The 27,227-nt window shown below is 42.4% G+C and overlaps 2 protein-coding genes across 6 annotated transcripts in view; one reads left to right on the top strand and one right to left on the bottom strand.

The window, feature by feature from the left end:
• The window catches only part of dennd1b (DENN/MADD domain containing 1B), a 97,943-nt gene extending 96,506 nt beyond the window's left edge, over positions 1-1,437 (top strand). For all 3 annotated transcript variants that reach the window (XM_044044702.1, XM_044044701.1, XM_044044700.1), the window contains one exon: positions 206-1,437. In XM_044044702.1, the coding sequence (XP_043900637.1) occupies positions 206-1,051 (846 nt within the window). In that variant the 3' untranslated portion in view covers positions 1,052-1,437. The remainder of the gene's footprint in view (positions 1-205) is intronic.
• Positions 1,438-5,290: 3,853 nt separating this feature from the next.
• Positions 5,291-27,224, bottom strand: crb1 (crumbs cell polarity complex component 1). 3 transcript variants are annotated; one of them, XM_044044697.1, is made up of 13 exons: positions 27,086-27,224; positions 23,344-23,580; positions 22,297-22,492; positions 22,013-22,152; positions 20,729-20,911; positions 18,298-19,263; positions 16,341-16,891; positions 15,969-16,134; positions 14,144-15,083; positions 13,428-13,472; positions 12,514-12,639; positions 12,186-12,312; positions 5,291-7,893 (listed from the first exon to the last, which is right to left on the bottom strand). In XM_044044697.1, exons 1-13 carry the CDS (start codon positions 27,162-27,164, stop codon positions 7,675-7,677), a joined length of 3,975 nt encoding a protein of 1,324 aa, XP_043900632.1. In that variant the 5' UTR covers positions 27,165-27,224; the 3' UTR covers positions 5,291-7,674. The 3 variants fall into 3 exon arrangements, with proteins under 3 accessions (XP_043900632.1, XP_043900633.1, XP_043900634.1); XM_044044698.1 differs by having other exon boundaries at positions 12,514-12,636; XM_044044699.1 differs by lacking the exons at positions 20,729-20,911; positions 22,013-22,152; positions 22,297-22,492; positions 23,344-23,580; positions 27,086-27,224 and adding an exon at positions 19,681-19,845.
• Positions 27,225-27,227: the final 3 nt, after the last annotated feature.

Below are 27,227 nucleotides of genomic sequence, written 5' to 3'. Positions count from 1 at the left end.
TTGACAACAAACCACTTGGAGCAGTCAGTCTGTATGACATTCAATAACTGCATTCATAATGCCAGACAAAGACGTATATCATCACTGTTAGGGCATACACCAGTCGTGTGCATGTGTCGGCAGCACAGCTGTGTTCCACAGGTGTTTTCATAAAAAAAGTTGATTATATTCTTGTTTTTCTTGTTTGTTTATTTCTTTGAAACAGACTAAACCTACTCCCTCCAGCGAGTCTAAACCTGCAGATGAGAGTGATTGTGGTGATGATCAGAGCAGCTGGAACATGGGCCAGGATGATAGTGCAGTCCATGGGAAACATCTCCCACCGTCTCCACGGAGACAGCCCAACAAGAGCAGCCTGAAGAAACCCACGGTAGCTCCTCCTGTCGTTGTCGCTGCTACGCCCCCAGCCAAGACGGATGACGTCTCCAAACCTTCTCCTAAGCCCAACTCTGACCCCGTCCTTCGCCCTTTACCTCCAGCGCGACAGCCAGAAAACCGCTTCTCCTACTCGCCCTTACTTCCCCTCAGACTAACACCCGCTCCACCATCTCACATGCTCTCTGTCAGTTATAGTTCTCCAGCAACAGATTCTCACCTGGACTATTCTTGTGCTCCAGCGGGCCGGTCCCGGACCATTTCAGAACCCCAAACCAGCACTGTACCTCCTCAGAGCCAGAACCAGACTTCCTCTACCAGCATCCTGAGGAGGAAGGTAGTGTCCAAGGAGGTGATGAGGCAGTACCAGGAAAAGGCCCTCCACAGGCAGGGCAGCAAAAAGGAAGAAGAGGGAAGCCTATCCAAGCACAGACAGTCCACTATGCTGGTTCCCTGGGAGAAAGAGGAGTCAAAGGATGGACTACTTGGTGTCAATCTGTCTCCGGGTCAGAATAAAAGCTCCCGTGATGCGGTGGTGCAGGATCGAGGCGTCCTCCAGGACAGCGATTCCACGCGTTGCCTCACTTCTGTTGTCCACAGCGGCCTGCAGCTCTCCAAGGTTCACTGCAGCAACAGTCACCACCAGGTCCAGGACAAAGCCACAGACCCATCCTGAGCGAGGTCAAACACTCAGTCTGTGAAACGCCATAAGGTCTGATCAAATATGTTCACTGTCATTCTTCTATAACATTTAGCTGCAGTCAGAAGGTTAGGAACAAACTGATGTCATAGAGAAAGATTTGAACAGTGAGGTATAAGCTTTGTTACAGGAAAAGGAAATAATCTGAACACATCTCTAGAAGAAATTAACACAAAAAAAAAGCGAAAAAATTTCCTCTCAAAATTTAGGCAAATTTAAAATAATTTTTTTTGAAAAAAAAGGTGAAAATAATCTCAAGATTGTGGCAGATTTTTTTTCATCCAGCACAAACTGATTTGAACTGATACGCAGAAAGAAAGAAAAAAGTAAACTGCAGCCAAGAACAAAAAAAATCTAGACTCATTTACATTTCTGAAGAATACATTTATTGTGTTCTTTTTTCTTTTCTTTTTTTTGTCATTCCAAAACATAAAATTCACATCATCCAACACAGACCAGTGAATTCTATGTATATGTAGCCAAATGTTGACGGAGGGATGTTTGACATGATAGAAAAGTCCTTAACAGACCTCCTTTTACTCAGTGTTCCAAACATTTCATGTGATCAAATTGAAATTGCACTTATATATATATATATATATATATATATATTAATGAATAATACTCAGTTATTACTCCCTGGTACTAAAATACGTAAAGATAAAAACTAAGTGAAGAGAGTTTATCCACAAACTGTGGAACACAATTGTTTGCTTTTCATCACGATGCCTTAAGTGGACATGTGAGTTGTCGATGATCCTCTGGTGTTTTAAACGGGTACTTTAATCATCAGGATCATCTCACATATTAAATGCAACAGTGTACAGCTGCTGTACTTAGTGTATTCATAGAACAGTCAGGGACGGGGACGCTAAATTATTTTTCACTCGCAGTAGGTCGACTGTGTTAACATTTCACGTGAGTGTCTTGAAAATGTAGCTCACCAACATACAGTCCTGGCCATTTATTTTATTTTTAACGTGCCACAAGGGGGAGCCTGTACTGTATATTTTCCATGTCATTTTTGTCGGTCTTCTCATGCTCCGCCCCCCTGAATAACGCTGTCATTCATTACAGTTACTGTCATGGTTCTTGTTACACCAAATGCTTATATGAGTACAGAGGAAACGAAATACTCATTTGTGGCCACGATATAAGTATGACGCACACAGGGAATATTCATGTGTATCATCATTTCCTTTGCTATCTTTGCTACTCATTCCCAACCTAAAATAAAACTCTTGATCCCCTTTTTTGCTTATGCAGCTCTTAATTATAATCAAATTATTTTATTATTTAGTATTTCGTTAGCACGTTATACCTATTTTCGTGGCCACAATTCAAGTCTTTTTTCGAGTCTTCCGGGGTTCTGTAGGAAACAGATTAATATTTGAAACAAATAAAAATAATAATAAAACATCACTTACAAACCAAAGTGAAGTACGAACAGAAGGCTCCTCACAAATTTACCCGAAACACATTTTTAACAATATATTGGAATGATTATAATAATAATTATTCCCTTATGTGACATTTAATCTGCTGTGAAAGGTGCACATCGGTGAGCTTTCTCCGTCTTCTTGTATTCATCCTTTTCCTCCATCATCTCTCTCTTGTCTTAACAACGATGGCCAGTCTCTGCAGAGCTCGTGACGTTTGGAGTTCATGTGGATAAGGATGAATTTTCTGTTATTTCTGTCGGAAAGAGCAAAATTTAAACAGTGTATTATTGTGTCTCTCATTGCTTCCAGGCTCCCCTCACCCTGTTTGTGGCATGCAGCCCCAAGCCCCATTTATTACAAGTGATGATGTAAAACTTTTTAAAGTAGGTCACAGATACTGAGCATCGTTTCCAGTTCAGTCTTAAAGTAGAAAACAAGAGTAAACGCTGGTTAGTATGAATTTATTTTGTTGGCTTTTAAGGAAAGCATAGATTTCTCTATAAGTCACATGGCGGAAATGCAGTCTGTGTCTGCCGAGGTTGGAGCGTCGCACACAGCAGTGATTGATGATTGTACTGTAACGAAGCAATACAGTTCTCCTTCTCCTCCTCACAGAGTCACTGGATGTAATGTGTCCACAGTCTTCACTCTGTCTGTCACAGACTCTCCTGTGGAGAGAAACGTCATGTTCAGAGATCGCGGGTTCCCATCATTCTGTGAGTCGCCACAAAAACCTGAGAGAGAGAGAGAGAGAGAAAAAGAGGGGAGGGAGAGGCAGGGGGGGGTTAAAAAAAGAAGCTTTTTCATGTTCTTGTGTTCGAATTTTTTTTTTTAACATTTATGGTTTGTTGTTCTTATGATTTATGCCAGACGCCAGTCGCCGTGGCAGTTTAATAGCAGCTATTTCTCCACTCTCTGAGTGCTGCTCTGCGTTAACGATTCGCTCATAAAGTCTTTGGCGTGCTTTTAAGACTGAGCACACGAATCAGTCCCAGTAATTCCAAAACAAAACAAAACACCAGTCCAGAGCGATCTCTGTTAACGGCCTCAGTCACTGCAAACCACACTTGGTTACTATGCAGATATTTAAAAGAAATGTATATTTATATTATGCTAAGATTGTCTTCAAATGAGTTTCTAGATGCGGTGAGTCACCTGTGATACAACCGTGTGAGCTGAGGTGTGTTTACGGTGCTGTATGTTGTGCCTTATACAGTACAGGTGTCATCTAATACATGCAACAATCCAAATTACAGCACTTTGGCAGGAAGCTGTGCTGCTGAAATCCACAGACATACTGTATACACATATGTATATATACATACATATATATATATGTATACATATATACTTTGTCTCTACACTGGCTGTTTTTATAAAATGTGAAGATGGAGACAAAGATTGTGGAGGACAAACGGGAGAGCATTTCACTCCATCACAGAAGATTCTGAGACTTTAGAAGAGTTGGATCACTGCCATGAAAACACACACTCAATACAAGCTTAAAAGACCCAGCAGTGGATTCCACTGATCACAGTCCAGAATCCAGCACCAGCTTAACGTTTTATATCTCATAGTATATTTATATAGTATAGTATACATATATAATGCTACCTGGTGTCATTTTAACCCTTTACAGGGCACTCAATTAAATTAAAAATATCAACCCTAGAGTCTTATTGGAGGATATAGCAAGAGCATTTTCTTTTTCCTTTTGTTACACAATCTTTTTTATTTTCATGTGGAAAATCAAGGTCCATGAAGGAACTTTATATGATTCCTAATATACAAGAAAAGCACAAATAAAGTGAAAGGAACATTATTTTTAGAACATTTTAGAACATTGTTTCCCAGCCCTGGTCCTCGCGGACCTCTGTCCTCCATGTTTTGGATGTTTCCCTGCTCTAACACACCTGATGGAGATCACCAACTCAAATTTAGCTGGATCTCTGCTGATTGAGTGAAATCAATGAAGTGTTTCTAACGTGGTTTTGGGGCATTATGCGAAAGTCTGTGGATTTTAAAGTGCACAGTGAACTGTCACCATTCATTTCTGCAATAGAAGTTGTTCCTGCCAACATGGTGGTGTAAACACACCGACCGCCGTGACGTCGGAAGCTCGAAACAATCACAACGAGGTCCAGTATTATAGGAAGTAGTATGACCACCTTATATCACACAGAGAAATAAAACCCTTTCTTTAAATCTCACACTTTGACCTGAATTGAACTTGGGTCGTAGCATTGTTTTACTTTTTCTTTTGTTATATTTGTATATTTGAGTTTCAGCTGGAGGTACTCAGTGTTTTTGGGAATCTTCCTGCCTGAATTTAAGAGATGGTCTTGACATTTCTCTCGGTTATCTTTCCTTATGTAAATTAGGTAGTTACTTTTGTATTATTATGTGATACTTTTCCCCCCTCTCTCTTTTCTGTCTTCTCTCTCTTTTTAAAAACCTTGAACGATCATTCTGAGCTAACTGTATTAAAATTAAAAAAAAAGAGAGAAAAATCTCAGAGAAGTTTCTTTAGTTCATTTTAATATTAATGAAAGATTATTTTCAATTGAATAGATGTGTATTTTTTCTGGCTTGAGTATATTTTACATGAATAATATATAATTGATGTTGTATGTTGTGTAAAAAAAAAAGAACAAAGAAAACAAACGTTATAATATTTGAATGTTTTAGATTTTATTTTTGGAGAAGAAAAAAAAAAAATAATATTAACAAAAACGTCTTATGAAGCCATTTTGACAACGTTTCCTGAGCAGAGACTGATCTTTGCTCTGTCCAGTTCTAACTTGTTGTAAATGCATGTATGAACGCATATGTGTTTCGTTCTGGTATTAATCTTTATTTCTCTTCATCATCTCAAACCATGATGGAAATCTACATCTTAAATATCATCTGTCCCGTTGAGGGAACATTTTTATTTTTGTTACTGATCTAACCGGTCATGGTCCATGGGCTCGGTGTGATATTAAAAGCTTCAGTAGTGATGGTTACTCCTGTTTACACTAATGTTGTACAACAGCTAAGATGATTGATTGTCAGGGGATTTGCTTTTCGACGCCCACAAACGTGTGAGATAGTCAACACTTTTGTAGCAGCTCTGACACAAAACTTGAAGTCAAATACCAGTTTAACTTTACAAAAACGGTAACATCACTTCACCTAAACCAGACAAAAGTTCACTCAATGTTACTTATTTTTTTAGCTTCAGTTCTGTCATTTTTACCACAATTTATTTAACATTCGCATGTTTTTCATCACAACTGTCTTAAACAGCCGAGGTCCGGAATCGAATGTGCTACTGGTACAACTGCACGTAATGTATTCACTGTGAACTGAAAATAAATGACACTGTTTCAGTCTCTTGCATCCCTGGAATCACCTTTTTTTTTCATTTTATTTATTCTGAAATAGACCCAGTAAACAGAAAAAGAATCTTATTGACGACATGTGGCTTGCTCTACAACTCAAGTTGTTTATTCTATGTCGTTTGCCTTGAGTTTGGAATTTGACATTAATCAGGTTAAGTACAATATAAGCACTGTTTAATGTATTTAAAAATGTAAATTTACAAATGAATGGTTCACATATTCACGTTGCCTTAAACTGATGGACATACAGGAGAACTGAGTGATTTTTAAGTCTCTACAAAATACAAATGTATGTACATATATATATATATATATATATATATATATATATACATGTACAAAAAACAACCTGGGAACTTCATCGACATTCAGTAAATTAGAACAAATAAATTCATTATTATTAAGCAACAGATTTCACAAAATAAAATTCACAGTTTAAAAAAGAAAGACACAAAATAATCAGTACAGGACATAAATGATAAATAATACATTTGCAAGAAAATATTCTCGACAAGGTCTAATCTAATCCTGAATTCTGGCTAATGTGCTCTCGGTGTGGATCTACAGAGAGAAAGGATGCGTCACAAAGAATTAGAAGGACACTTTTTTCCTGGATTTAAATGAGGAGGACTTGGTGCATATGTCTTACATCAAACTGTTTGATTAAATGTTTCTGTGAGCGCTTCATCAATGCTAAGAATATGGAGTCTGAACTCAAATCTTTGCGTGAGATGGATGTGCGTCCACAGACTCTGTCTCTGTGGAAGACGGATGGAGCAGAAGCAGGACCAGGTCTTTACGAGGCGCTGAACAGAAAATGATCCCCACACCTCGCCACCTCTCTGTTGCCAATACTATAGAGCGTTGTCAGTGCTTGACCATTCGCACAGCGACTGTAAATCTCACTTTCTAACTTGCAGCTGTTAATGTGACATCTGTGATGTCTGCGTGTTAAAGGTCCAATATGCAAACCTTGAGCGCATGACATCTGATTCCTATAAAGCCATGTTTCCATCACAGACAGTTCAGTGTGGTACAGTACGGCGACAACAACGAACAACGACATTGAACGCAACACAACGGACAACAGTGGAGGACGTCCAGCAGCTGTTTTATTTTCCATTTTTAAAAAATAATATGTACCGTACTGAACTGAACCACAAGAGAACCTCTAGCGAAGCATCACTGAAACCCTGATCTTATCTCTCTCTCCATGTTTACAGTCTTTTTTAGCCTAAATCCAGAGTCACCGTCAGCTGGACACTTGGGACTCCTGTGTCTGCTGCTGTGCTCAAGTCACATTTATTACATACTCATTGTACTCAGCACATCCTGAACTCATTTTGGGACACTTCAGGCGCTCAAATGGCAACGAGAGCTCCACGCAGGCACTTTTATCACCGTTCTTTGCAAATGAAAAGTAAGCTGTGATCTCAAAATGCTATGTTTCTGGTACCAGTTCTTAACCTCTACTGTACTTAATCATACCTGGTCCAATATGGGTCAACATCACCCGATTGGACATAGGAAATTTGGCACAAATCAAAAACCCCTATGTTTCACATAAAAACTTCATTCTTCCTTACAGGAGCCGAATCGTTGTTATGCAGTTGGAATATTATCTTTATGAAATGGCTGCTTATGAATAGGTGGCAAAAGCATCAGCACAAATGTGTTGTTAACACCTTTGTGGTGTAAAATATGTAAAAATGTCAGACTGATACTCAAGGATGTGATACTGGAAGAAAAAGAAACAATCCCTACTAATAATGTCTCATATGAGTCTCTCCATAGGCGGTGGCTGGGTGATGCTCCACATCTCCACCCGAGACCCCTCCTTCTCCTGTCGGCTGGGACTGTAGGTGCCGTGATTGGCGCGGCGGTTCAGCGCCACCACGAGTCCGACTGCAGTCAGGACCAAAACCAGCAGCAGGACGACGGACACCAGACTGATGGACAGCAACAGGTCAGAGGTCAAACTCTCAGAGGTCAGCTGCAGTTGATGGAGAACAGAGAGACAGATGAAGATGGTAAACCAAAAAATGTTCAAACAGAAGCTGTGTCACACACGCACGCACGCACGCACGCACGCACACACACACACACACACACACACACACACACACACACACACACACACACACACACACACACACACTTCTCACTACACCAGGCGCTCCACGCGTGCTGCCAACGTGCTGATGGATGTGTTTCTCAGCTCAGCAGGTGGGCCGCTACCACCGGCAGCCTCGAGTTGCCGCGGACTGAAACCTCCCTCCGTCTGCCGCCTCTCCCGCAGCTTGGCTACAGCCAACGCCAGCCCCACCGTCGCCACTATCGCCAAAGCAACCAGACACGGTGCCAGCACGGCAGCCACCCGTGAGCCGTGCGGAGCCCGTTCTATCTGTGGAGCATCACACACACACACACGGGCAATATGCTGCCTGATGATCCTGTCAGCACCGACACAGCAAACATAACACTCACACAAACGGAAATAACTCAAACACACACAATTCAGGGCAAGAAAAGCTGTTTCACCTAAAGTGTCTGAAGGCCTTTTTAATGACTTGTGAAATCTGCTATCATACGTTTTTAACGTACGGCCCCTCTGCACCCTTTGATCTTCACACACACCAGAAAACTCCCAAACCAGAAACACGAGTACCCCCGCATGCAAACACGCATTTCTGACTCGGGCCAGTGAATCAAAGCCTCCAGTGAAGCAGGTGAGCGATCGTGAGCGTTCATTAAGCGGAGAAGCAGCAGCCGCAGCAGGCACATGCACTTACATCAGTGGTTGTGGTTGGTGTGATGGTCGTGACACTGTGAGTGGCTGATAAAAGGTGAGCAACAGCACAACAGCGGTGAGAATGCTTCCATAACAAGTCATGACAAATTCAGCCTGACACTGTCTTCATAACTGAAGCCTCTTAGTCAGCCTGTCAGCTCACACACACACACACAAATATCTCAGAAGTCAGCAAACTTTCTTCTGAGCAATCAGTGTGGAAACATAATTCTAATAAAAATTCATCCGTCCATATCCCGAGGCAAAAAATAACTTGTGCACTCACGCTCCACGCTGCAGACATTACACCGCCAGGTTCTTTGTTGACTCCTGGAAAGTGCTTACCTGTCACCGCAGCACACTTGGCTGCCAGAGCGAGTGTGACACAAGCGAGCCGGAGCAGCCTGCAGCCAGGACCCGCCATCAGTCACTGACTGCCACACACACAGACACAGAAATGTCTAACTAACCAGTCTCTAAGGTACATGGCAAGGCCACCAAGAAGCCTCAGCTGAGCAGTGACACACGGAGAGAGACGGCAGCTCTGCTTCCCCGCTGTCAGCACTATCAACCGGCTCTGTGTGTGTGTGTGTGTGCGTCTGCAAGATAAGCTGCCCTCATATGTGTCTGTGAAGCAGGCCCAACTTCTGTGAAAGCCACCAGTTCTGTGCTGAAACTGCACTTCATCGGCAGATGCAGCATTTTTTGCTGGCAAAGCAGATTTTTTTTCTCTCTCTCTGCTTCTCTCTCCATGTGGACGGCCACATCAGTGCAGACACTGAAAAACTGCCTCTCATTTCCACCCCCCATCAGGGTAGATGTGCCACACACACACGTTTGTGCAGCTATTCATCTTAGGACACTGCACTGACTTCCATTCATTCGGATAGCCTTACCTTCACCTAACAGTTTCAATTTTAGCCTGAAACTTAACCATTTCCTCAGAAATGAGGTTGTGACTCATTAGGACCAAGTGCTAGTGTTTACTATTGCTTCACTGCAGCTGACAGTCAGCCGTTAGGTCACCTACCACATGGGACTGGAGCAGCAGGACAGCAGGAGCCATGACTGTGTGTCATGACACGACTTCACACTTTGTTTCCTGTCATCTTCCATCTTACGAAAGGCCAAAGGAAAAAGCCACTGTAGCCTCGTCTTCCTCAGATAAACGTGCATGGATGAGCAAGAGAGGAGGAATCCTGAACAACCCGACACTGCTTTTCAAACATACAATGCCGTGAATCTCAATGAACCCCCGCGTTTCTTTTTAAATCTTTCAGGAATAAAGTCGTAATCTTGAATAATAAATCGGAATTATTATTCAAGCAAAATCTCAGATGATCAGCTGCAAACCTGCGTCAAGATGAGAAACGTGGAGAGTTTCATTTTGATTGGGGCTTCACAAACAAAGAAATACTTTTTCAGCACCGCGTTGTCTTTAGCATCAGGACTTTTGAAAAGGTTGTGAAAGAAACGGAGTCTGTTTGGAAGAAAGAATCACACACAGGAAATCATCTGTTTTGTGAACTGTGAGGAGGAAATGGCTGTTGCTATTTAATAGTAATAATGATAAATACGAATAATCAGAATATTACGGCTTTATTCTCGTAAAATTGGGACTTTTATCTCATAATACTATGACTTTTTTAATATTACAACTTTATGCTCAAAAGATTACATTTGTTTTAGTAGTATAAGTATAGTAGTAGTATAAGTGTGAAAATACATCATCAAAGCTCCACTCTTAAAAATAAAAATATAAACAGGTTTGTGTGTTTTTTAGAGCTTTAAGAGGGCTACAGACAACAAATGTCTTTCTTTTTACCCCATAAAACTTTATTTATTGATCAAGATTAATTGAGATTGGAGTTTTTCTTTAATTGAGGACTATATCTTAAAAATGGTAAAAACTATTAAAACAAAGGCCTCAGGCCTGTAAAAGATAAAAGTGTATGGACAGTTAGTACATTTCCTTCTCTCACTCTGTATCTAAATCCATGCACGACGTCTGTTGTGAGACACACTCACTCTATATCTCGTTAAAGAAGATTAACTGTCCACGTTTGTGTCTTACAGAAGCCACATGACGTAAGGAGGGGACAGAAAAGGTCAATGAAAGGTCCTTCAAATGAAGTCTGTGTCACCAGGGGTGGAAGAAACATGAGGAACAACTGTGTTGTTGTTGTTATATGAGGGAAAAAAGGACAAGAAAGAGATGAAAAGAGGACAACAATCAAATCAAAGCCTGAAGAGAAATATTTGAATTTTATTTGACAACAACAGAGGACAGAACATGAGGACAGAGGACAAGGACAGAAGTCAAATGTATCAAAAAAAGTGGATCAGAGGGACAGACAACAGCGCTGAAGGACAGACAGACTAAGAGGATGTGAGTGGAACATCAAGAACAGACGAGTGCAGTGACCGCAGCAGCACGGTCCATGTTGACAGGTACGATTCAAGCAAAGCAGCAGATCATTCAGATGAAACGGCCTCACACGGGAAGCTTTAGAGACACAATCTTCTTCTTTGGAACAAAATGACGCACAATAGTCAGACACACACACACACAGTGCTCTGAATGCGCGGCAACAACAAAGAGACACGTTGCCGTCTTCTAGCCCCTGTGGATGCATTGATAACTGTTCACAGCTCCTGACAGCCTGATATTTTCAATAAGAAACATCATAAATAACATAATTCACTGTTGTCGCACACTTTGCGCTCACTCCATTTCATGTGGTATGTTCATGTGGTCTGTGATCCCTTAGGCCGGGCGGAACACTGTTTGCAGGTTCCTACATTTATGTGCCGACACAATAGTTTGATTGTGGATCTACATAAAATGAATGGCTTTTAGGGGATTAGTGAGGAAATGACTATTTCTGGGACGTACAGCTACGTATGCAAGTAAATTAAAAACACAAATGAATTACTTGTGTAGCATAAGGTGCTTCTCACGATCACATTATCATTTTAAGGCACAGAAACAGTGCTGTGGTAACATTAACTGCATATCAGACGAGAGAAATAAACATATGTGACTTCATTTCACCGGTCTATTACAGGAGTAATAATTTCCTTCACTTAAGACGTACTTCTTCTTCTCTTTTGACGTCAGTGTGAGCTGTTGCCGTTTGGCAGAACTGCCGTTTTCTCCGTTTCTATAGCCTTGTGAATGGGAGATGTTGTTTTTTGTTTTTTTTTACTTATTTATTTATTTTCACCTGTGCTTTATGTCATGTTAATGTTACCGTACAGCACTTTGGATTGGATAAGTGTGCTCAGGACTTCAAAGTGCTTCACTGACAAAGCTTCTCTGCATTCATACTCTTCAAACAGTCTTACACGCACACACACACACACACACACACTCAGTCCATCCCTCCCCATTCCACCTCCGGCTCGTCGTCCAGCCTGAGGATGAGGTAAGAGAGCAGCTGGAAGAGGTTCTGCCACAGCAGCAGTGCCACATAAAAGTAAATGTCGCTTACGTCCATCTGGCAAAAGTCTCCAGCGAAGCTCATTTCACACACGCAGACAAACTTGTCGATGAGGTTGCGGCAGTAGCCTCCGTTCAGACACGGGTTGGACTTGCACTCGTCCACCTCCTGCTCACACCTGGAGACACAACATTCGCAGTGAGGTCAGAGACTGAGGTTTATGCTGAGGTTGGGCAGGTTTTGGCCTTTCTGATTTGAAAAGGATTTGAACTATAAAGCTCTAGTCTACGTGCTCCCCCTGTCCCTTTATTGGTTCATCTGTTATTGTAAGTTGACAGGACGACAGTACAGTTGTGCGTTCTGTCCACTTCTGTCTTACCGGTGTCCAGTGAAGCCTGATGGACAGTCACAGGACAGCTCTCGTTCAGTGCAGTTCCCTCCATTGAAGCAGGTGTAGTTTCTGGTGTCATCGCCGCACACGGAAACAGGCAGCTTTGGACGTCTGCTAGAGGACAATTGGACATGTAAGATATACACACATGCTATGTTTCTGTTTCATCTGAGCCTATACTGCACACAGTCACAGGGTTTTTGGACTTCACTGGGTCGTGAGCAGGAAAGTTTGACGTCTTTATGGAAGCAGACGAATCAGAGGCAGTGTGACCAGGATAGTAATCAGATTAAAGACATATTCCAACTGATGTTAGATTACAAAAAAAAAAACCCAAGGGTCCAATCCTGTCCGCAGGATGAATTTGTGAAAAATTCCCATTATGATGACATTCTGCTCATAATGTTAAAAACTGTATTTGTCTCTTTGTTTCAGACACCATGACTAAATGTTTTGTGCCATCCGTAAGTGTGTAAATTGTGAACTTTTGCATTATTAGGTTGAAATTGCACTTCAAGAAGACTTTTTCTCAAGAAACTTCAGGTTGTTCATAATAGGTTTTGTAAAAAAGAGTTGTTGTTGTTATTGTTGGTGGTCCGGCCCACTTGAGCTCAAATTGCGTTGTATGTGACCCCTGAACTAAAATGAGTTTGACAGCCCTGCTCCAAGGACTTGATAAGCCTTAGGACTTGATCTCTCAAGTAACTGATGTCAGAAATGTCACTCATTTCACATTTTTTTTAAAATGTCATGGGATATGGTAAAATGGGCTTTTCTTGGCATTTTGTTTTACATTGATGTAAAAAAAACAAAAACAAAAAAACCTTGACATTTGAGAGACAAATATCTAACAGGAAACAAATAGCACACACCTGAGAGATCGAGGGGGAAAAACAACTTACACTTTTCTGACAGCAATGTACCATGGAATTTCTTCAATGCGTTCACTGGAGGCAAACAGGAAGAAAGGTGGTAAGACGGGGGTAGAAAGAGACACAAAGAGGGGAGACAAACAAAAAGAAGTCATTTTGATGAAAACTTTACAGCGCAGATGTTCCCAGCTTGCAGCTTGTCTGGTGGCTTGCTCAGCGAGAGACACTTGCAAAAGCTTTTTTCTTGTGCAAGAGCTGCAAAATGGAAGAGGCTGTGTGTTTACAGGATAAATGGTTGGAGGCGTTCCCCTGCTGGGTCTGCGAGGCAAACGCTAGATGACAGGGGGGAGAATGCTGAAAACCAGAGAGCCACGTGTAGTGAGACGCCACACAGCAGAGCGAGGTCTTTTCTTGCTGACACGAGAATAGAAATGCGACTTCTGAGACGCTCGCTGCAGGCGAGGTTGAAGCGCTGAACAGAGACGTACATGCAGAGACATTTACGGTGAAAGATTTTGTTTGTGTTGTGGTGCAGTCCCTTGCCTGTGCAATTTTGGAGCATTTATTTGTGGATTTTGTGTTTGCTAACTAACTCAACTCTCAAAACTGCTCATAGAAGAGCAAAGTTATCTTCTAAAGGATTAAACCGAATTCCTCTTTTGTGTCTTCTCCACCAGAGTTGTATCTCTGCTGTTTTATTCTATTCTAATGTCTTTAGAACTGTTTCTCTTGCCTCTTTAACTTACTTGCAGAAGGTTCCAGTGTAGTTCTCAGGGCAGAGACAGGCATATCTGTCCGGCCCATGAAGACAGGTGCCTCCATGAGCACAAAGGTGGTTCTCACACCTGTCCACCTCTCTCTCACAGTCCACACCTGTGTAGCCAAACTCACAGGTGCACTTGTAGGACACCCCACTCACGCTGCAGTTGCCATGGACACAGGGACTGGACGCGCAGACGTTGGCGAAGACGTCACAGTGTCTGCTGGTCCAGCCGTCAGCACAGCTGCAGTTGTAGGTGTTGAAGTGGTCCCGGCAGTCCCCTCCGTTCAGGCAGGGGTTGGGCTCACACACAGAGGCCCCGCTGCAGCCGAGGAGCGGTGGACGCGGCGACGTCCGGATGAACTGCTCCTCCTGCAGGCGTGGCAGGTTCACATCAGAGGAGCTGAAGTAAGGCAGGGCAATGCCACCCAGTTCTACTGTGCCCAGACATCCAGCCAGGGACCAGCCAGCATCAGGGTCCAGGCCCCCCAGGAAAATGTCCACGCCATCTCTGAGGAAGTCAATGTTGCCTCCACGGCTCCTGGAAGTGCTGGCTTCCTCTATTTCTTCATCCAGCACCAGAGTCCACTGGGACGTGTGCATCCAGGGCGCCGCCATGAACAGCTGGACACTGTGCCACTCGCCATCACTGACACGCCTGCGGCTGCTGAGGCTGACTGTAGACACAGCCTGCGTTCGCTCTGCCACACTATCATCCAAACTGAAACTCTGAAGCTCAATGGAGAGGAAACCATCCTGGACAGAGAGCGTGATGAATGCCGAGGCCTTCTCCGCGTGCAGAATCGCTGCATTGTGCTTCCGCGTGCGCAGGTTCAGGGAGATGTTGGTTAGATTGCGGGATATCAGTCCGTTTCCACGGTAGGAGAGGACAGTGCTGTTGTTCAGGAAAGTGGCGTTGGCATAGCCTGAATAATAAGGGGAAAATACCTGTCACGTTTTTTTAAAATGGCTTTTTGGTTACATTGTTTACTAGTTTTAGGAAGAATACAAACGCCACGGAAGCAGAAGACAACGGGCACAGTACAGTCTGTTTGAAACTTAAATTCTTTTACACTGCTACATGAGGTCATCCGTCAGAAATACAGTACCTGGACTCCTCCATCAGTCAAGCATGGAGTGTCTTACAGGAGTGACAGGGGACATAGTATACCATCACTAATCCCAGCAAAGAAAATCAGATTAGCTGCCCTCATGCCAGTCCTGCTTAATGACGCAGACATGGTAAACACAGCGAGAGGCCGGATAAATGTGTTACATGAAGACAATGACTAAGTCCACAAACAGGGTCAAAAGTTAGACAACCTACATGAAGATCTCCTCAAACTTTAAGGCCTTTCATGTAGCTGCTGAACTGGTTGAGGATTTTTCGGAGGGCTGTTGTGCCAGAAGTGACGTACTGAGGGTCGGCTGCCAATGAAAAGTCGGCAACTATTCCCTCAAGCTAGAAGTCCCGAAGTTTTCACTACAATAGAGGATTTTGAGAGAAATCTCTAAGTATATCACTTACAAGAAACAACTCAATGTCGTGGAAAGGAGCAGGGGTTTAGGGTTAGGCATGAAGAAGAAGTGAGCTTAGGGTTGGGGCCAAGATGACCTGGTATAACAAGTAAAAAAATGTCATGGTAAATGCTATATTTCTTAGGCGATGACGGCTATATTATTCAGCTAAGTCCATGTTACTACGGCCAGCACCACAGCCCTCCCAAATATCCTCAACCGTCATAACTCTCGTAACTTGTTTATTTTGTTTGTTAAAGCTTGTTTTCATGATGCTACAAGACTCCACTCACATTCATATCCTTGGTTCAGCGTCATGCACTCTGAGCCTGTGGGGCACGGAGACAGCTCACACCATCTGACCTCCTCACAGCGCCGCCCTGCTGTGCTGGGTGGGCAGTTACAGGTGAAGTCGTCCCACACGGAGTAGCACATCCCCCCATGGAGACACGGGTTTCTCTGAGGATGAGAAAGGTACTTTCATAACTAATGTTGTGAAGCAAAAGTATTAATTGTGTTTTCATTTTTATGTCAAATAACTTAAATTAGTCTCACAACATAGATTGATGATTTATTTATGAAGTGTTTTTCCCAACAAGGACATGTTTTCTTTACAGAGGGACAGTGTGGGTGATGAGAGAGACAGCAACAAGGGTTTTACTCACACTACAGATGTTGTCCCCTGAGCAGCCAGCTGTCACATTTCCTATGAGTTTGAGTGGATAAGTTCTCACTGATGTGTCCAGTCCAAAGAACTGCAGCCTGTTGTCATTCATCCTCAGGTCCTGGATGCAGCCTTTAAAGTATCCACCAAACCCCGCAGTTGTCCTTCTGTCCACCAGACCCCCCACATGTACAGTGTCTCCGGCGTGGACAGTGACTGTCCTGACATCGACGTCGCCCTGTTTCTGAGCTGACACGTACAGAGTCATGTGATCCTCCGCCACCTCAACACTCACAAAGTGGACCTCCCCGTCATCGAGCGCACTCTCGGCCTTCACGCTCTCAAAGTTGTTGACCTGCACCGTGACCTTGCCGTCCTCCAGCCACATGTGCAGGTACTGGCTGCTGCTGTTGGCGAGAACCAGGAGGAGGCCGCTGGTCTTACGAGTGCGGAGGAAGAGGGAGATGGAGAGGTTGTGTCCCATGTCATCGGCGACTGTGAACGCAGCGTAGCTGTGAGAGTCTTCGTTCCCAAAGCGTGCAGTAACGTGCTCTGGAAATATGGAAAAAGTGTCATTTTTTTTCATTTTCGGGACATAGGTGTAACATGCTGGCTTCTTATTCGTGCTGAGTGAGCACAGAAGTTATACAGTATATGTAATACCTTTGATTGCTATATCTAATCAAGTGTGCCATATTGGGTCTGTGTGTTGACAGAATTTTTACTTGAACAAACAAGAGGAAGAGAAGTGGAAGTGTAAGCACAGCCACTATAGCCCTCATAAACTCTGACCACTGTCAACACTTTGTGCTGTGCTGTGCTCACCTGACACGGCAGCGGAACACTGAGGACACGCAGGCAGAGAGGTCACAAAGAGTCATGTAACACCTACGTTACGGCATAAAGTGTGTGTGTGTGTGTGTGCGTCTAATCAGACACTGCAGTCGGTAATCTGCTTTGATAGACTCAAGAGGCTATAAATATCCTCAGTGGGAAAATTAAACTAGTCAGTGGTTCAGGTGAATAACAGGTAAAAGGAATAATGCAATGTTAAGGATGGCAAATTCTGTAAAACACCAAAGCATATGTGAAAAAAAGCACATTTCTTTTCAATTAAATAATTAAATGTGTCACTGATTTTCTGTTCTCCACAGCTCTCTGAATTATGTCATCTCCTCGGAAGTTCCGTGTAATTCCAAAATAGAATATCCTTAATCCAGTGTGTGAGATAAGAGGATCTCTGCCCTTAACTGTGGCTTTAAATTGGCCTCATCGCTTCTCTTCTCACTGATCTGAGCAAGAATGTCATAAAGCTGTAGAAACTTTGATGTCCGATCTAGCCAATGAGTACAGAGTATATCATACATATCCGCTGCTACGTGTGTGGTTTTTTAACTTATGAGGGCAGTAACTCAACAAGCTTGTCTGCAATTTTTGAAGACCAAAATGTGGCAGCATATTGCTGGGGTGAAAAGTAAAAAAAGACATTTTAACACAAAGCAGTAAATTGGTGCGGATGCAAGGTTCATGACTGGCTTGTTTCTGACGTTAGTACAGAAGAAATGTACTGTTGTGACTGACGTAGGTATGGCTCAGAAAAAGCAAAGTCAAATCCATTTGTAATCGGGACAAAAACACATATAGTTTTGATAGTAAAGTAAAGCAATTAGGGACCACAAGTCCTCAAAAAGCCACTTAATATTATTTGTTATTGCTTATGCATGTTCTGTGTCTTCATTTATTTGGCTGGTAAAAATGTGGATTTCATAAACCACCTGCCACAGTGGCTGGTGGCCAAAAAAGTTAACTTTGGGCCCTGTTTGAATGTAATGGACATTTGTTTACATTTGAAAGTTACGCACGGTTTTAATGCTTAAAGCCTACAATAACAGTACATGTGAGTCTGGCTTGTAATTTTGGAGAAACAAAATCTTTTGAGTGGAAACACACAAACATACCCTTCTCACAGTCGTGCCCCTCGTAGGGCCTTGGACACTGGCAGTGGTAGCTCTGCCACAGGTTCACACACTGTCCTCCATGTTGGCAAGGCACATCCAGGCAGTGGTCCCTGTGGCTGCAGCCAGGAGAAACATTAACAGCCGAGTTGCTCAGCCATTCTTCAGGGACGACGAGCTGCGAGTCCACAAATACATCCCGCATGCAGCCAATAAACGCTGGAACTGGATAATGTTCATCGGGGCCATTTGATTCCTGAAGCACTCCTCCAATAAAAGTGTTCTGAGGAGGCACCACCTCTCTGGCCAGGTTGCTCTGGACTGAGGCCACCCTGTGGCATGACTGGCTCCCACAGCTCCCAGCATCTAACCGTTTCAGGCTGAGCATCCACTTTTCAAGCACAGCCTCTACAGAATGCCACTCTCCATCTGTGACATTGTGTGGGAGCTCCAGCACCTGGCTACTAGAGCTCTCTACATCAGCCCCAGCAGGAGCCTCCCTCCTCAGTGTGAGACGGAGCCGCCCTCCCTGCAGCTTCAGACTCAGCAGCAGACCGCCATTGTTCCGCTGGAACAACAAAGCTCTGGGCAGAACCGTCATGAAGCTCAGGGTGATGTTCCAAGACACGTCAGCGTCCACCTGCGGACTCTGGTGCAGCAGGTACCCCCTGCGCTCGAAAGAAAAAGTGGTGGGGGTCTGGCAGAGAGGTCCAGTGTAGCCGGCTGTGCAGGAGCAGGTGTAGCCGTGAGTCCCATCCAGCAGGAAAGGAGAGCAGGAGCCATGGGTCCCACATTCGTGTCCTTCACAGCCAACAAGCCTCACGTCACAGTTCACACCTCCGTGGAGAATGCCATCATGACTCTGTGTGAGGCAGTGGCACCTGTAGCTTCCAACAAGGCTCTTACACCTGCCTCCATTCTGACATGGACTGGGATCACACTGGTCTATCACCTCCTGACAGAGGGAACCTGCCAACACAATATATGTAAATGAAAGACAATCATTTTGACAAAAACAATAATGTAACATGTTTAAAGTTCACTTGACATTGAAAGTGCAGGAGTTGAGGTCACAGGAATATATTAAAAACACAGGCACTGTTTAATCAAAATGTCTGTTCTTTAAGTCTTGGATAATTTTTTATTGTTCATTTCTTTAGTACCTGCGTGAACTACCATGTCCCTATTCTGGAAAACAACCGGACTATTGAAAGAAGATCTTAAAGTTGTTTGTGTGCTTGTATTTGTCAATTTATAGATTCAGGTTTAACACAAATGAGGAAACACACTAACACCTGGCCTAGATATGGATAACTTCACATTTCGTAACACCATAGTTTACTATCTAGTAGTAAGAAAACAACGACAACAACATGTTTGTGTTACCTGTTCCAAGCAACAAAATCCCCCATATCCATGGTGCAGGCAGCCACATCATGCCGTCACTGTTTCCCCCAGAACAGGCCCAGAATTGTCTAACTTCATCATATCAGTTTGTACGTACGGCTCGTGCAGGTACAGGTCTGCTCTTCGTCTATGTCTCAACAACCACATAAGGTTGAATAGCTGCAGTCAGGGGACCAGCAAAGCCAGATCCTAGGGATTAAACTAATGCTATTTGGCTACCTCAGTGAGTCAGTGCCAGTGCAACTGACAGGGATTCCATTTTTTTTCTCGGCAGGCAAACACTCACAGTCTTACCGACATTGCAAGATCAAGCATAGTCCCGATAGGACTTTTATAACAAGTGTGGATTACATCTTGTGTAACAAAGGGAGTTGGAATTTTCTGCTCTCATTACATTACGTAAAGCGACACTGATCAGTTGTTAACGGCAGTATTATCAGTTACATTAGCTGCAGTTTGGTAATATTAATGTATTTAATGTATGTGGGACAGGGTTCAACTTCACAATATGGTGATTATACATTTAAATTTAGAAATCATTTTCATGTGAAAGTATTACACATATGGTAATCTATAGTAATTATAACTACCGGGCTATTACGTGGATATTACTTTGGATAATATGGTGTTTCTCTGATTTCATCTCCTTCTTTCCATTTGTTATTACCAAGGTGGAAATGGGAATATGACGTTATCACCATTGTTTCTCCTTCTCTATTACAAAATTATTACCATACTTTTACCATGTTATTACTGCAGTTTAAGATTTGAGCCTCGTTATTTGGAAGAATTCAGCTTTGACTCATACTACAACTGAGTTAATGTACAGGACGTGGATATACCATTAGTATATGCACACACAGATTACTGACACATGTCAGCTGATTCTTACAGGACAATCAGAGTGGACACCTCTACCCCTATACATATACAGTGTGGTATGTTCTGGAAACAACCTGCTGCAAATTCATCATTCGAGACTTAGTGTATAATAAATTCACACTTGTTATATTACAGAATATATTACCCGCCGTTCCTGGAGGACAGCTGCAGATATAGCCCGCAGCGTGCTGGTGGTCATAGTGTTCAGGCAGCAGAGGCTCACTGCCGTACAGGGCCTGCCACGACCTCTCGATGCAGCGGCCCCCGTGCATGCAAGGGCCGCTGCTGCACTCATCAGTGTCTATCTCACACTGACGGCCCTCAAACCCTGAAAAATGGAGACAGTGAATGGGGTAAATGTGCAGAGGGGAATATTTTGTAAATACAGGACAAGCATGAAACTGCAGTTACTATACGCGACATGTTTTCTGTAGCTGTGGGAAATCATAGTAACAGAGAATTTCATCGCACAGTCTAAACCAGAGGTGTCAAAGCCTGGCAGCCTAGCATGCGGCCCCCTAAACAATAACATGCGGCCCACCACAATATCCTGTTATAATGACCTCCTCTTTCTTTAAACACAGTGAGGTGATAGAATATAGACAGAATATGATGTTTGCTATAATATATTTTATATTTTTCTAATAGTAATAATAAGATATTTGGTTGTAAGTGTCACATTATTATTGCATTCAGCATTAAATTACACATATATAAGCTTGTTTGGTGGTTAGGGTTTTATTTACAGTTGTCTGCATTATTATTTACTTTTACTATTAGTTTTAGATTTAGATTTATTTCTCTGTTTTGTGATTTTTTTTGTGTAATAAAAATTATGTCATTACTATTAAGTATACATCATTCTGGAGCAAAACAAGAACTTTTACTTTGCAATTCAATGAAATATCATCATAAATAAAATAGCTTGAATTTTAAGGTCATACTGCCCACCTAGTTATTTTACCCCCACCACTTTTTTACCCCAGTCTGGCCCCCTCTTTACCAGACTAGATGCTCTGGAAAATTTGAGTTTGACAGCCCTGGTCTAAACCATGAATTTCTCAGTCCTGGTCCTCGGGACCCACTTGCCCTGCATGTACACACCTGATTCAAATAAATGGCTCGTTACCAGGCTTTTGCAGCGCTTGATAACGAGCTGATCATTTGAATCAGGTGTGTTGGAGCAGGGGAACATCTAAAAATCTCAAATCTTGGATCTCGAGGACAAGGATTTAGAAACACTGGTCTAAACCACTGTAGTTTTGTTATTTTAACTTTGAAAAGGACTATACACTTCTTTATTCTTGTATCTTGTATCACTGTGGTTGAACTGATTAATCTACAATTCTGAATTACACTTTTCTCTTTGCAAATCTGTACTACTGTTGTTGTATGTGTGCAAAGTAGCGTGTCAAATTGTTATGTTTACCTGGCCAGCATTCACACGTGTAGTTACCCTGATTGTCCTTGCAGATGGCGCTGTTGAAGCAGGGTTCAGAATGGCACGGCGGCCGCGGGGTCTCACAGTGTGTGCCTGTGAAGGCTGTGTGAGAGCAGTCACAGTGGTATCTGACACAATCACACAACACTACAGTCAATAATCATAACTCAGAAATGTCACTATTTAAAAGAATATCTTTAAAAATATGTGCATTTCTAATGTAAAAATACAAAAGTGTCAAAGTACATTATCTGCATTTTTTCTCTACTTACTCATTCACCCCATCTATACACAAAGCCTCATTCTGACATGGCAGAGCTTGGCAGTCGTCGGTGTCGATTTCACACCGGTGTCCTTGGAAACCGGGCACACAGGTGCAAGTAAAGCCACCGGGGTAGTCATGGCAACTGCCATCGCCGAGGCACGGCTCTGATTGACACTCATCAATCTGGACCTCACAAGTGGCTCCTGAGAACATGAAAGCGAGGCAGATGTCAGAGGTCGCGTAAGAATGACACGCAGACTGAGGGGAGTGGGCCTGTGATCGTGTGCCAGAATGTTGTTTTATCTCTTACAATTAGGACCCACAGATGTTTGTCACTCTAAGGCATACAGATATACTAGCCGCCTGCATTGTAAAGCTATAAAAATCTATGAAGTGTTTAACAGCCTGTTTAAGCAATGAGTACGTATGGGTTTCAATAGTTCACATATTCGGTGACATTTAAAATGGTAGTTAACATAAAAGTGTAATTTAAAAATAAAATTTTAGTAGGGTTGTCCAAGGAAATGGTCAGATATCATCTATTAAGGGATTTATGTGTAGCGTTTATGAGGATTTAGAAACCATTTAAAATATAAATGCTTTCAGAGCCTTAGAATAAGCCTTTGTATAAACCTACATAGAAGAAAGAGGAGTAAACAGCAGAGACAGTGGAATAGTGGAGAGTGTTGTGGATGAGTGTCGCTTCAGCCTTTCTCAGCTGACACTGGGAGAGAGGCTGGGTTTAAATTTGAACCCACACTCTCCTTACTATAAGACAACGGTGCAGTGGATTGAGGTTGTTGTTTTTTAGAGTAAGACCCTTTTTATTAAAAACACGAGAATGTTTAGAAGAAGCACACATAATCAACATATAGCCTCAAACTGATGTTAAACCCCTTCATCAACTTAATATTAACTGTAATAATGTACTTTTTCAGGGAAAACCCTCAGGTAAAAAAAAAAAACCCACATCCTCTTACTGAGAAATCTGCTTCTTCAGGACATGTCATCCCACTCATAAGATTGTCTTTTTGGTAAAAATAGCAAAACTCACCAGTGAACCCGGGAGAGCACAGGCAGGAGAACATGCCCACTCTGTCCACACAGGTGCCTCCATTCCTGCACGGCTGCGAGGCACATTCATTCACATCGATTTGACAGTGAGATCCCTGGAACCCTGGCACACAGTAGCACAAGTAGCCGTCCTTGTGGCTCCTGCATATTGCTCTGTTTTGGCATGGACTGGGAGAGCAGGGGTCCACAGACTGAGGCAGTTTGTCAGGAGATGCACCTGAGGAGAAATTACATTTATGTATTTATATCACTGAACATGAAGTAAGATGACATGTGCTCTTGTTTATAATAGTTTTAGTAAAGGCCAGGTTTGCTACAGATGAAGTTCTAAACAGTGTTTACTTCGGTAGGACTTCATTACATTACACCAACAGAGCAGACAAGCATTTGGTTGATATTTTAGTTTTCTTGCATCTGTCATGCAGCTCTTCAAGTTCTACGTTTTTACCTATTTGTTGTTTTTGGCACATTTGAGTCACTTCACATGATTTTCACACTAATACTACAGGATGAGGGTCCACACGGTGGTGTAGTGATTAGCACTCTCGCCTTGCAGCGAGAAGACCCGGGTTCGAGCCCCGGTTGGAACAAGGGCCTTTCTGCATGGAGTTTGCATGTTCTCCCCGTGTGTGCGTGGGTTCTCTCCGGGTTCTCCGGCTTCCTCCCACAGTCCAAAAACATGCAATGTGGGGATTAGGTAAATTGGACACTCTAAATTGACCATAGGAGTGAGTGTGAGAGTGAATGGTTGTTTGTCTCTAGTTGTGTGTGGCCCTGCGATGGACTGGCGAACTGTCCAGGGTGTACCCCGCCTATCGCCCGATGTAGCTGAGATTGGCACAGCACCCCCCGCGACCCTCTGGTGGAGGATAAAGCGGTTAGATGATGACTGACTGACTGGAGGATGAGCACTTCATCTCCTTCAGTCCCATTGATGAAAAGTAATTAAATCCTGTATCACTGAATGACTTTTTTTAAATGTTATTTTATATCAAAAGACTAATGTGTTGAGAACTGATTACAGTCACCTCACTTCAGATGTTTCCCTTTCCCGTACCGTGAACTTCATCACCTATTAAAAATGATTTTTTTCATACAGTATGTCTATGTTCTTTATCAGAGTGTTTCATATTTCTAAATCCAGCACGGTGAGTTAGCATTTAACAGTAAAAATAAAGTGCACTGCTGCACAGTAAACTTTAACATAACCAAGAGAAATCCAACAGTTTCACTTTGACCTAAAGAATAAACTCCTTAAAGAACCTGAACCTATGATGAAGCACTGCTGTTTTTCTTCACTCCTTCATATAACATAACCAATTTCAAAGTTGCCCCCTGCGGCTGCAACATATGCAGGGAAATCTCAAAGACAAATAAGCACATCAAGGCATTTCAAATCTGCCGTACACTCCAGGCAGAACGAATGGGACCCGCTCAGAAACAACAATCCACATAATCCACGGAATGTGCACAAGAGGACACAGAGAGTCACGATGCCTCAGACAGGAATCAGCTGCACAAGTGTCCTTTCCATCACATGAAGATCACACTGCAGCACAACTGTTAAAAGCCTCATCAGCGACATACGAACTGTGCCTGGATGTATGTGATACTTTGAGGTGTTTTGCATGAGAGGTGCAAGAAAAGGTCTGACTTCATTATGCAGCTGCAGGCCACAAATGTAGCGGCACAGATTTGAATGCACAGTAATCATCCCTGAAGAGGCCTAATCAGGCTGAGTGCAGAACATAAAGACACACAAGAGGCACAATGGCACTTGTTGTGCCATCTTTGGGCACTTGTCCTCTGTCATTTGGTGAAGGACAATGTTTCACAGACAGTTGGCAGGATTGTCGTGCGTGGAGCAGCTTAAACATGACGAGACTTTGGACTCAGCGTGACTAAAATGTTTGACTGAGAGCACCAGGGGTGTGATGGATAGCAAGAGTATCAGTGGTGACTCTCTGGATATATGCCCATGTACTAGGGCGGAACGATTTTTGAATAAATATCTGAGGGAATGGTCATTTTTACATAATTATCCTCATTTTCATTTGAATAGACATTTGAAGTGAGTACTGTGTGATATTTGAGCAGATCTGTGAGAAACAGAGATGTTATCTTCAGTGTGTGGAACATGAACAGCTTCTGGTTAAAATGACAGTCCTCCCAGTCATAGATTACGGTGATGTCATTTACAGATCTGCTCCTAAAAACCTCCTGAAACTCACTTCATTCATTCTACTTTCTTCTTCTAAAAATTTAGCGAGGGCAACAATTTGTGACAGTTGCACCTACTTTTAAACATTTTTGTTCAACACGTGACTGCTGTGAATTGTTTAATATTGTTTGTTGTTGATGTGTCACTTCTTATTGTTTATGTGCCCTGTTTGTTGTGCTGCCTCTTGCCCAGGTTGTAAATGAGAATTGGTTCTCAATTGACTTAAATAAAGGTAAAATTAAATAAATAAATCATGTGTATACGTTAGGACAATATTGAAACTGAAAAGAAGAAATATTGCACCTCCTGCGATTTGAAAATTGCAGTAGGTCGTACTGCGATTTCGATTTATGATCAATTGTTCAGTCCCTATCGTATATACTATAAGCAACCATTAAAAAAAACAGACATTTCATTTAAACTAGACCAGATACACAAACAGACTCTGACAAATCTATTTATGTAAGAAATAAACACTTATAACCAGGGAAAGTTATATTTCCCCTTCACTGTACTGTATGTTTCAGGACTCTACCTCGACTAAGACGACGACAAAAACAAACAAAAAAACAAACAAAAACGTATACATCGCACTTATGACTAGCACTTCATAGTTTGGTTTACTTGAAGCTCTTACTTCTAGCTCTTATTTGTACCCAAATGTTTAAATGCACTTATTGTAAGTCACTTTGGATAAAAGTGTCTGCTAAATGACATGTTATGTAATGTAATGTAATATCATAACAGGTGGTTTCTGATGTGAGGTTTGCTTCTTCTTCTTTTTTACTGAATGCAACATCAGTAATTCCCTTGAGGCATGAGTTCAGAGGCTCATTTGAGACACAACCACACATCCCCTCCCACAGCGTGTAAGGCCTTTTTCAAATGCAAATCACTTTCTCAGTGTCTTTTGTTTGGTCCTATCTGAAGACCCCACAAACGGCACATGCAATGCGGGGCACCTGACATCTCCTCTGGACTGATGCACGCTGTCAGTGAAGCTGTCTGTTTTTTTGTCTCGTGGTGATAAGCAAGACATGTCGTTATTGAGTGTTTTGCAGAGACAAAAAAAGGAGAAGAAAATCCCCATTTAAGCCCCCCAACAACCCCCCACCACCACCAATTCTACCCATTCTGCCATGTGTCACTTCCCTGACCAACCATTGTTCAGGCTCTCTCTCTTTTTCTTTTTTTTTTTGGAATCTTTAGCTTTTGAAAATGTCCAGCAATCACTGCAGGCAATGATGTCACCTCAGAGTCTTGTAATTAAAATTCTAAGCATGGACTGTTTGAAATACAAGCGCTTAAATTCAACACAATCATAACCTCAATGTTTGGCTTTATATGTTTTAGAAAACATCCTGTAAGTTGATTTGCAGCGTTTTACAGAAAAGTGAACGATGCACCAACAGGTTAAAAAATCCACAATTAAAGTAAACAAAATGAAAACTAAAGCTCACTTCACAGCCATGAGATTATGAATGTACCATTGTTTACTTACCACCTAACACGAGCAGTGATGAGATGAAAAGTGTGGATGAAAGTAGGTCAAAATGATGATAATAACAAATTGAATCCATAATCGGAAATCATCCTGGTGTTTGTGTGTGTGGAAGTCTCGTCACGCGCGGATCTCTCTGCTT

This window comes from Solea senegalensis, linkage group LG14, assembly GCF_019176455.1.
Source record: "Solea senegalensis isolate Sse05_10M linkage group LG14, IFAPA_SoseM_1, whole genome shotgun sequence".
NCBI classification, from domain to species: domain Eukaryota; kingdom Metazoa; phylum Chordata; class Actinopteri; order Pleuronectiformes; family Soleidae; genus Solea; species Solea senegalensis.
The sequence above is the reverse complement of the archived record's forward strand: the minus strand, read 5'-3'. Positions and strand labels throughout refer to the sequence as shown.

Bases quoted from the DNA above. Each gene is read 5' to 3' on its own strand.
- crb1 (XM_044044697.1), bottom strand. From the start codon at position 27,164: ATGGATTCAATTTGTTATTATCATCATTTTGACCTACTTTCATCCACA. The intron at 16,135-16,340 runs GTGAGTAAAACC...TCTCATCCTCAG, and splicing joins CAGGGGACAACATCTGTAGT to AGAAACCCGTGTCTCCATGG. The intron at 15,084-15,968 runs GTGAGTGGAGTC...CTTATTATTCAG, and splicing joins GCTGAACCAAGGATATGAAT to GCTATGCCAACGCCACTTTC.